The sequence below is a fragment of the Vulpes vulpes genome, chromosome 14 (genome assembly GCF_048418805.1).
Source record: "Vulpes vulpes isolate BD-2025 chromosome 14, VulVul3, whole genome shotgun sequence".
NCBI classification, from domain to species: domain Eukaryota; kingdom Metazoa; phylum Chordata; class Mammalia; order Carnivora; family Canidae; genus Vulpes; species Vulpes vulpes.
This window is the reverse complement of record NC_132793.1, coordinates 95,709,442-95,720,157: the sequence shown is the minus strand read 5'-3', so window position 1 is coordinate 95,720,157 and position 10,716 is coordinate 95,709,442. Positions and strand designations below refer to the sequence as shown.

The following is a 10,716-nucleotide window of genomic DNA, read 5'->3' as shown; positions in this document are numbered from 1 at the left end:
TCCTCTGGGGAAGAGACATCTGTTCCCCACACCCAGAGCTTTCCCGTCTCTCTCTGGGCTGCTTCCCTCTCCTGCTCTCTAGGCAGGGTTCTGGGAACACCTCCTTTTTTTTAAATTTTTTATTATTATTATTATTTATTTATGATAGTCACAGAGAGAGAGAGAGGCAGAGACACAGGCAGAGGGAGAAGCAGGCTCCATGCACCGGGAGCCTGATGTGGGATTCGATCCCGGGTCTCCAGGATCGCGCCCTGGGCCAAAGGCAGGCGCCAAACCGCTGCGCCACCCAGGGATCCCCTGGGAACACCTCCTGCAGGAGAGAACTGATCTTGGCTTCTAGGGCCAACAAGAGCTGTCCAGCAGCCCCCTAGCTTGGAAGGCTTCCACCTGTCCCTCCTTCCTACACAAAAAAAAGTAGGAGGACTCTGGGCACAGACAGCCCTCTTATCCCCCCAAGGTACCCATGAAGGGACTTAGCCACTGCCAGCCCCTCCCCAAACCCCTCTAAGAACTGGCTCTGTGTGGGTGGTCCTGGAGGAAACAGTCAATCTGCACTGCCCCCCACCTTCATTCTTGAGTCCTTTCCAGGCAGTTAGGATGTTCCACATGGCTTCTTGAACAGGACCCTTTTACCCAAACTCAGACCTCAAGGACCCTTTCATAAACCCGATGACCACTTCTGGGAAGTTACGTTTCCTGATTTGAGGATTGTTACAATTAGTGCAAGAAAAAAAAATTGGTAATTATCTAATTCCAGTAAAACTTAATGGGGCCCTTCCCAGGCTAATGGTTGGTGCAAAATGTAATTTGAATTAAATTGTCTAAGGCTGGGGAAGCGAAAAATATTCAGCATGGGGGGCATTGCCCCTTGTGGGAGCCATATTTTCTAGCAGGCCTTTAGATCAAGACAGGGTGGGTACTGATTTTGCAAGGAGAGGGCAAAAGCTGGGGAGGCAAGCGCAGTCCAGAGTCAGAAGGGTGAGGGCCCAGGGTGGGCAGGGCGGACGCCGCCGAGTCTGCCTTTGTGGGTAGAGCAGCCGCTCCAGCAGGAGCCCAGAGTTCTAGCCAAGACTGCAAGACCTCAGACAAGTCGGGGAGCCTCTCTGGATCCAGTCTGGGTTCTCCCAGTGGTGACCAGGACGACCGGCCCGAGGGGGTGGTTTCCCGCGGGCTGAGCACCTCGCCCGGAGATTGCGATCAGCATCTCCGCTGAAGTTGGCCTATCCTGGATCTCTCTTCTCTCCTCCCCTTCCCCCACCACCCCTTCTAATTCGTCAACCGCTGAAACATCTGCCTGGTTGAAACCGCCTCCTCGCCGCCGAGCGCTGGGGGCTGTCCCCAGGTGTAGGTCTTTGTGTCGCCAAAACTTTGCGAGAAAGCGAGGGCGCTGGACAAAGAGGGAGCGCGGCAGGGCGTTTGCCAGCGGGCGGGGGACGCCGGGCGCTGCGCTCTCTGCCCCGGGCTCAGCTCGCTCCCCGGACGCCCGCCGTGCCCCGGGCCCGGCCTCCCTAGGCGGGGAGTGGCGGGTTGTGGCGGGTTGTGGCGGGTTGTGGCCACCTCCCGGCGCCCTCGGGAGCTGAAAGCAGCCAGGCGGGAGGAGCAGAGGCGGATGGCTGGACGCCGGAGTTGACTGGGGTGGGAGGAGGCGAGCAGAGGCGCGGAGCAAAGCTGTCAAACTGCGCTCGGAGCCCGGCGCGGGGCGGAGGAGGGAGGAGAAGGGAAGGGGAGGGGAGGAGAGGGGAGGGGAGGGGAGGGGAGAGGAGGGGCGGGCGGGAGCGGAGAGGGAGCGAGCGGGCTCGCCGCGCCTGAGCAACCCCCGTCTGCGCTGCCGCTGCCGCTGCCGCCGCCGCCGCCGCTGGCCCGCGCTCCCCGAGTGCAGGGTGTCTGCCCCGCTGCGCGCCGCGCGCGGAGGCTCCGGCCCGCCGCTGCGCCCTCCAGCCCCGCTCCTCGCGCCGGCCCGCGCGGGTCCAGGCGGGCGCGAACCCACCATGCAGCTTCAGTTCCGGAGCTGGATGCTGGCTGCGCTCACGCTGCTCGTGGTCTTCCTCATCTTCGCAGACATCTCGGAGATCGAAGAAGAGATCGGGTAAATAGCTGCGCCCAGGCCCGTGCGGAGCCCCGGCGGGATCTCTCCCTCCCCGTACTCCGCCCCCCACACCCGCTTTGTGTGCGCCGCGCCCCCCTATCGCTCGCCGGAGAAGTGGGGGAAGGTTTCGGCCCGGGAGGCGGTGCCGAGGGACCGGGACGGTTTGGGGAGCGGAGCTTGGGGGCGCGGCCGCCGTGGGGTGTCCCCGAGAGGGGAGCACGGCAGCCTCCGGCTGGCCCGCGTCGGGGGGCAGACTCGCCCACCCCCCCTTCCCCAGTGCGTCCGCGAGCGCTGTCGCCGGGTCGAGGGAGGGCGCCGGGGAGTGTCTGGGGTGGGCGGAGGGGCCGAGAGTGGAGGAGGCAGGAGTTTCTTTGTCTCCAGCTCGGCCGTTTTCTCGCCTTGGCAAAGTGGGCAGGGGGCGCGCGGGTATCTCTGCGCTGGGGGAGGGGATCCCCGGGTTGGAGCGGAGGGCGGGGGCTCTGCACTGGCTCCCGGGAAGGGGAGTGTCCCCTGTACCTACGGACTGGCACACGCACCTCCCGCCGGCCCGGGAGCCCGGGCTTGGGGCGCCGGCTGGTAGCGCTGGAGGCGGCACGCGCGGCGCTGGGCTGAGACTCTCGTCCTCGCCTGGCTTTGGACGCTCGGCTAACCCCGCGGCGGCCCCTGAGCCCCCGATTCCCGTGCGCTCTCAGCGCGGAGACCCAGACCTTTCGGGGAAAGGTGAACCGCCGCCGGTGGTCTTCGGGGCCCCCAGGCGCGCGGTCTCGCCTCGGCTTCTCTCCGGATCTCTCCAGGGGTGGGGAGGGACCTCGAGCCGCTGCCCCCGCGCGGGACTTGGAGGAGCGCGCACTTGCGGCGCGGGACGCACCTGCGGTGGGCCCCGGAGGCTGAGAGCGAGCCCGCCCGGCGGCCCCCCGCACGCTCGGGGGTGTCTCTGCCTCCGCGCCACAAAGAGCGTCCGGCCCGCGGCGGGCAGGTGGGGAGGCAGCCAGGGCGCTCAGGGGCCCTGAGGAGCGCTTCCTGGCCCAGGGCAGGGAACAGGTGAGGTCGCGGAGTGGGCGCTAGGTCCCTCCCTCCTCGGGGCTAGAGCCGAGCCTGGCGCCCCGCTCGAGCCCCGCGCCGCGTGCGCCCACTCCTTTGTCCCATTTGTTTCATTCATTATCTGCGCGAGTTGAGCCCGCTGCGCTGACAGGTCCCTCGAAAGGGAGATGCCAGGATCCCAAGGCCCAAAGGACCCAAACCTGGGGCAGACGCCACTTCCTGCTCTCTCCTTTTCTCCCTGCCCCTTCCCATCTCAGGAATGCAAGAATTCCTTCTGTGAACTCCACTACACTTGTGTCTGCCTCCTCCTCTTCCTCATCCTGGGCTCCCCAAGAGCTCCAAAACTTTCACAAATACTATTCAGTTAATATATGACGTGTTCCCAGGCGGAGATAGAGAAATACGTTAGTTTCCATAGCTGTTAGCCTCAAAAACCAGGGTGGGAGAGGAAATCAGGCAAGCCAAGTCTTGGGGTGGTGCATGACCCGGTGGGGAGGGCCTTCCTCTCCATTCTCCCTCTCTTCTTCCACCTGTGGGCTCTGCTTGGCCCAGACCACTTGCTGACCTTGACAGGTGAGCGGGAAGGAGCAGCAGCTGCCCATTGTTCCGCTATAAAATCATAAGAAGTGCGGAGCTCATTCAGGCATCCCTGGCTTAGCCATTCACTGAACTTTTACTGAATAGCTTCTACATGGCCAGGGACTTTTAATTTTTAAAATGCAATCAGGAAATCACTTTGCACATAATGTCGCACCTTCCTGCCAAATGCGTTGTAGGGACCCCCCACCGCCACCCCACATCATGTTATTCCAACAGGGTATCTAGAAGTAAGCTCCTAGGCTGGAGCTAAGAAGGGCATTTACATATGTACTTAAAACCCAGGGCTCCTCTGCTATGGGTATGCCCCTGGGACCTGTTTCATTGGTGGGGGGAGAGGGGTCCCAGTTTGGGTTGACCCTGGAGAAAATTGTCAGATGGGTCAAATGTGTTATCATCTGTGGCATTATCCTTCCTTTTCGGTGTCTGTCCCCAGGCTGACCCCTGGCTAGACCAGTTTTGACTCCAGCTTGAGACATCTCCCCGCTCCACACACACACACAATCCCTCTGTGAGTCCCACTCCCGGTCTGTCCCACACATATTTAAGGAGAATGGAGGTATAACTGGGATTTGCCATAGCTGGAGAAGGAAGGACATGGAGCAGAGGACTAGAATACCAACAGGTCTGATATCTGCTTAGAAGCCAGGTTTCAAGCTCCGTCGCTTTAATCCTTGGAACCACCCCAACTTTGAGTAGCCAGCCAGGGCTCAGTGGGTTAAGGGTCCTGGCACAGTGGCCAGTGAGGGGTGCCAGGAGTAGGGCTCTGTCTTCCTCATCATATTCCTTCCTGGGAGACCTGGGCTCAAACTCAAGATCATGGTGCTACTCCACCAGCCGTACCCACCCTTCCCCAACTTGATCTCAACCTGTGCCAGGGAAGATTGCAAATTACCTGCCAGTGTCAGTCCCTGGAAGAAAACATTGGTTCTATAAAAGGATGGCTTGTTTCTGGAAGGTAGGACTCTGTGATGCTGTTAGGAAGGCAGGAAGGAAGACGTCTCTTTCTGGAGTAAACATCTATGTATGATTCAGGAATGAGAAGTGAAAAGAATTGTGTGTGCATTGTCTGGTGGAACAAAACTGAGACACACTTTTCTTAAGCCCTTGATCCTCTTTCTTATAAAATGAAGCTTTTGGTGTGGTACTCTCAGAGGTCCTGTCCTGCCCAAGCAATCATGCAGTGGGTTACCAGGGGCAGGTTTTTCTTCCTGAAGCTTTTTCTGGGAGACTTGTTTCTTTTCCTCAGTGATGATTTTCAACTTCTAACTTGCTTATGGAAATGCCTCCCCGGGGCTGAAAGAGAAAAGGAAGTGTAGCAAGATGAGATCTCTGCAAAGCACTCAAACAAAGAGCAAATTCAAATTCTACATCAGATGTTTACATCAGACGTTGGGTGGGACTTTGGTAAACTGGCCCCCAATAATTCATGCAGTGCCCCAGTTTTTAGACCAAGTTGCAAGCTAAGATATTTTTCCAATTGTCCCCTGAGCTTTAATCTTGAGTGTGACCTACGACAGAGGGGTGTGAGGCATGACTCCCTTGCCCACCGAGGTATCCCCAGAACTGGGTGCACAAAGTCATCCAATAAACTTCTATTGCATTGGTCTGGTGACAGACGTACATGGCATCATTGGGCAAAGCAGACACCCACAGAGCCTTAGGATGGGAAGGAAGTGTAAGGTTCTGACTAGAAAACTTCCTCTCTTTTTACGCTGAGGGTAAATTTGACCCTGCGAAGCAATATTATCTATCCAATATCACACCCTGATCTGGTAAAAGGGAGGGCAAGCCTGCACACGTCTCCTTATTTGCAACCCAATGCCCTTATTCCTAGATGAGCTCTTCAAACATAGAAGAGTCTCTGGTTTAAAAGAATGTAACTAGTAATAATAGCAATAATCATCATAATGGTGAAGATGAAGGTGATGATGGTCATTAGCATTTATTGATTTGCTGAGAGCTTACTATGAGCCAAGAGCTGTTCCAACTGCTTCATAGGTATTAACATAGGTTCTCCTCATGGCAACCCAGTGGTCACGTTCTGGTGGCAACAGGAGCTACTATTTGACAAGTTCTGTGTGCCAGACACTAGGCTAATGGCTCTAAAGTACTACTTCATTCAATCCTCCTGAACTTCTTTAAGCTAGGTACTGTGGCCATCTCCAGATTATCAGTGAGGAAACTGAGGCTCAGAGAGGTTTGGTGATCAAGTAAGTGATGCTGGTTCTATGAGAAGCCAAAGCCTGTGCTCTTGACTGCCTTGCTAGACCTGCCCTGTCCTCTGGGTTCTTCCACACTGTGGTAATACTACAGACTGGGTCTCAGGACTTAACCCTTTCTCCAGGGATCTGACAGGCCCACAGTTTTCCTAAGAGCGTGGTCTGGTCTCAGCAGCTTACAAAGAGGGAAGATGAATGAAGGAGACTAGGAGAAGGACTTGTCTCCCTGAAATGCCCCTTTGGTCCAGTCAAGTTCAGCGTGATGCTAGAGGACAGAATGGCACATCTCTCCCCCTGGCTTGTCAGACAAGCTCACATGCCACAGACATGAGCATCCTAGACTCACAGGTGGGGTCTTGGGCTGAAGTTTCTGGAGGGAAAAACCATCCCTTTGCAAATCTGATTCGGTTATCAATTGAAAGAGAATTCTGGCATCTGCATACCATTTGATTGGGCATCTGGGGGCCTGCAGCAGGGGTGATAGTAGAGATATTTAGTAATGGGTCCCTGTGAGTACTGGCCTATTGGAATGGATGTCCTCAAAATGGATGCCATCCAGTCACCCTGGCCAGGGGTCCCCAGTGCACCCCAGACAGACCTCAAGCCACATCTGGGGAACAGTTAAGATGGGGGCGGGGCAGCCTAGCTCTGGTCCTTGGCTGTGAGCAGATCTGTGAGCAGGCCGCAGCTGTGGCCATTGGCCAGGAGTGAGGTGAGGTGCACCTTTTGGTGGTGGATGAGTCCAGGCTGATGTGAAAAAAAAGGAGCTCCTTTTTTGAGCACTTGAAGTACAGGCACTTTGTAAGGAGCATACATATTTGCTCAAGAAGATGCAATCTTTTTTTTTTCATTCTTTTTTTTTTTTTGGAAAAGCTCATTCTTCTTCCCAGTCCTGGTGTACTTCCCTCTCGTATAAACATGACTGGAGGATAAAATAGGAGAGAAAGCTCTGGTTTTTAACTCACTTGCTCCAAGTCCTGTTGCCAACTGTTCCTAGCATCAAATTTAAATTGTAAATAGATATCCGTCTTAGAAACCAATTCACCACTCAGGGCCTCTTTCCCCTTATAAAGCAGGGTTGCTAGGTTTTAAAATTGTTTAGGTTTTACAAATTGGGGACGTTGTAAATTGCAAATTATAAATACTTCTGAGAGAGAGTGGAATTCTAGAAAGGCTCCTATGCTTTTAGCACGGTGTACAAGGTAATACATAATCTGGCCCCCGTCTCCTGTTTCTGCCTCCCTGGGCTCCAGCCTTCCTGTTTTGCTCACAGTTTCCTAGAATGAGCCATGACTCCATGCCTCTACGCTTTTGCACACATTCTTCCTCCTTTCTAGAAAAACCTCCTTCCACACACTATCCTCCCTGACTCCAACCCCACGCTATCCTGCCTTCCCTTAACTCATCTTTCAAGGCTAAGGTCTGGTAGCCGTTCCTTTGTAAAGCATTCTCAGGGCCCAGACCCTCCTTGGACAGTCTGGGATAGCTGCGCCTCCCGTGTGTACCCTCAGCCTGCCTTTATGCCGGTATCTGTGCCAATGGAGATGGGCTCACCGATTCTGTTTTATTTCTCCCTGCCCCCAGATCCTGGTGATAAGCATATGGTTTAGTGCTTGAAACCCATAATATATTTTTCAGGCCTAGGACACGGCCAAAATAAGATTTCAGTCTTCCTGCCCCCGGAAGCTCTATACTATTTTAATAACAAGGAAACACCCTCTGCTTACACAGAAGGCCCTGTTTTTCCCACCTTATGTATCCAACATAGAGGGCACAGCCCAATTAAGGGCATTGTCCATCATCTTAGAATGTTGGAGGCGGGCCAGTGGAAAAGCCCTTTCTAGTTTGTAAAAGAAGAGGACCAGTGGTATGTTTCCAACTGTCAGTTCAGATAAAAACCAAAGCTGCAGAAAGCCACCTCCACACCTCTGTTTAGCCCTTTCTTCTCCAGAGAGCTCTTCCTAGCCCTGCCACTGCTAATAGTGCCACTGCCCCCCAGCCACCGTCCTTCTGCCTGGAGAGAAAGTGTCAGCTCTGTCCCCCTTTGTCACAGTAATGCTCCCATACTGGAGTCAACTTAACTTGGAGTCAACTGTTTCCTTCCAAGGGCTGGTGGTCCCTAGGAAGGATGCTGGAAGTTGGATGTTTGAAACATTGCAAGAGCAAAGGAACGGGAGGTCAGATCAATGTGTGTGATCTCCAAGATTTTTTTTTATTAAGCATTTTTAGGTGGCGTTTTGATTCTCAAACACTGATCAAACCAGGGAATCGTGATGGATGGGTCAGGACTTGTGGCAACTGCGTGGACCCTAGAGAAGCTCCAGATCCTCCTATCTCTTAGCTCTCTGAAGCAAAAGTGAGTTCTGGAGACGATGGAAAGATATAGGGAGAAGATTGTGGGAGGGGCAGGCAGATAAACACCACAGGGGGCAGGAAGGGGATGCCTGTCAGGTGGCTGTCTCCTGCCAGGGAGGGGGATAGGTCCATTTCTCCAAGAGAAGCCACAGGGTGAGACACTTGGGTGCCATCTGCGTCCAGGAAAACCGTCTCCTGTGTCTGAACGACTGCCGGTCTGGGGCTTGTCCTTAAGTGTGGAGATTAGTCACTCTCCTGGGTGGCAGCTGGGCTGGTTTTAAATTCTCCCCAGTCGCCTGCAATTCGTCACTCTGCTAGGAAGCCGCCCGGTGTCCTGACGGGACCTGTTTGTCCCAACATTTTCTCAGCTTCAGCTGCCACAGACTTCACAGTGGCAAAGGGAACTGCTCCATCTGGGGAAAGAGCAGTGGCCGTGACAAGCCTTGTATCTGTGTTTTGCGCCGGCAGGAGTGGCTCCTCCCGACACTTGTCCACTTAGAATCCTGATCCGCTGCTCTTGGAAATCCGGCGTCCCGCCTTGTGGTGTGGGTGTGTGTGCCAGTGTGATTCTTCGATTGCTCTGCCAGAAGGAGGCTCTCACTTTGTCGGAGAGTTTCCCCAGCACTTTTTTGTTCTTGGGGGGATTGGGGGAGACACGGAGTCCCTTAGCCCTGCCTCCCAGCCTGTTTCTGAGGTTCGAGATGACAACAATTTTTCCTCCTCCTCTGGCCTCTTAGCAGCTAACGGTGGGGGGGAGGGTGACCCCAAGGTCAGTGGTCCCCAAAGCTGATCTGCCGAAGGCCGGGGATCCCAAAGGGAGAAGAAAAGAAAAAAGAAAAAGAAAGAGCACCATGTGTCCATGACGATTATGTTCATTTGCTAAACACCATTCCTGAGAATGACTTTTCTTTGTTCTGAGACAATGTTCTTTTTTCCTATAAAGGGGTCCTCTCTTTCCTGAGAGAGGGTGATGCTAGGATGGTGGTTGTGATGATCTTCCATAGCCAAAGAGGCTGTTGATCCTATAACTCCCCGACCTCAATTTTGGGGAATTGTTATCTGATCCCTGAAATCTAACAGTCTAGGCTCCAAGTTCACTTTGAAGGGTAAACGGAGAGCATCGCTCCTGGAAGCACAGATAGCTTCACTCCTCACCCACCTTTTCCTCCCAGAGGCTGATGCCGCAGAGAATATTACATCACTTTGGGGTGTCTGCTCTGCACCAAACGATACTCAAATCCCATTAGCCTTCTTCATACCTGTCCTCTCAGCAATCCTATGAGGTCTGGGCCACTGTTACCTCCATTTCACAGATGAGGAAACCGAGGAACAGAGCAGCTAAAGAAAGTGGCCAAAGTCACACAGCAAGTAAGTTGCATAGCTGGGATTTGAACCCAAGCACCCAGAAACAAGGAGAACTACTCAGAAATGATGTACTAAATGGCATTCGGGTGGGGAAATCTGCATGGTCCTCATTCCAGAAGCTAAAGCTGGAAAACATGAAAGTCTGTGGGGAGCAGTGGTGCTGAAAGAGAGCCACGGGGCAGCGTGCCAGCACCAGGCCAGGGTGGCATCCTGGCAGCCCACAGACCTATGCCACTGAGGGCTGCCTGCTGTGACTCAATAACCTGTTGCACAGCGGTGCCCCCACTCTGCCCGCCCTGTTGCTGCCTCTGCTAGCTACCTGCTTGTCCCCATCTCATCTCATCAAAATGGCTCTGGAGCATGGCATTTGTGTGACTGTCTCATTACCAGAGAGACAGATACACACTGAAGAAAGAGGGACACAACACAAATGATTAAGGCCAGGAGGAAGTTTCTTCTGGGGAAAGAGAAAAGGGCTAGTGCTTCCAGCTTCCTCAGGCTGGGAGGGGCCTGGCAAGGAAGAAGGAAGGAAAGAAGGAAGGAAAGAAGGAAGGAAGGGAGGAAGGAAGAGAGGAAGGAAGCTGGCAGGGAGAGGGTATGTGCCCAGGGAGCCCTGTTTCCCAGGGACTGACGCCATGCTTCCCATTCTGCTGGGAGCTCCACAGCTCACTTCCTTAACCACCACAACCACCCTGTTTGCCCTCTTGCAGATGAGGAAGTGGAGGCCCAGACAGATTCCAGGATTTGCTTAAGGTCACACAGGTGGGAAACTGAAGCACCAGAATCCCAGACTCCATGGCCCATGTGGGCCTTAGCTACTTTCAGGTACTAGAATTATGGGCCTGCTGCTCCTGTTCCCTCCAGCCCCCTAGGCCACCTCTGTACCCTCTGTACCACACCAAGAGTTTGTAAAGGACAGCTGGGGACATCTAAGACTGCAGACAAGGCTCATGGCATGTCAGAGGAGCCCCCCAAACGCATCAGTGGCCACTGCCATCGGGTGCCCCATTTCAGCAGATGCTTAGGAAGGGGCAGCCACACTTGGACTCT

General features: G+C 54.4%; 1 protein-coding gene across 1 annotated transcript in view; it reads left to right on the top strand.

Moving 5' to 3' along the window:
- The first annotated feature begins 1,783 nt into the window (after positions 1–1,783).
- The window catches only part of ST8SIA2 (ST8 alpha-N-acetyl-neuraminide alpha-2,8-sialyltransferase 2), a 65,972-nt gene continuing 57,039 nt past the window's right edge, over positions 1,784–10,716 (top strand). The window contains exon 1 of the mRNA XM_026001470.2: positions 1,784–2,086. Coding sequence (XP_025857255.1) covers positions 1,989–2,086 — 98 coding nt within the window. The 5' untranslated portion in view covers positions 1,784–1,988. The remainder of the gene's footprint in view (positions 2,087–10,716) is intronic.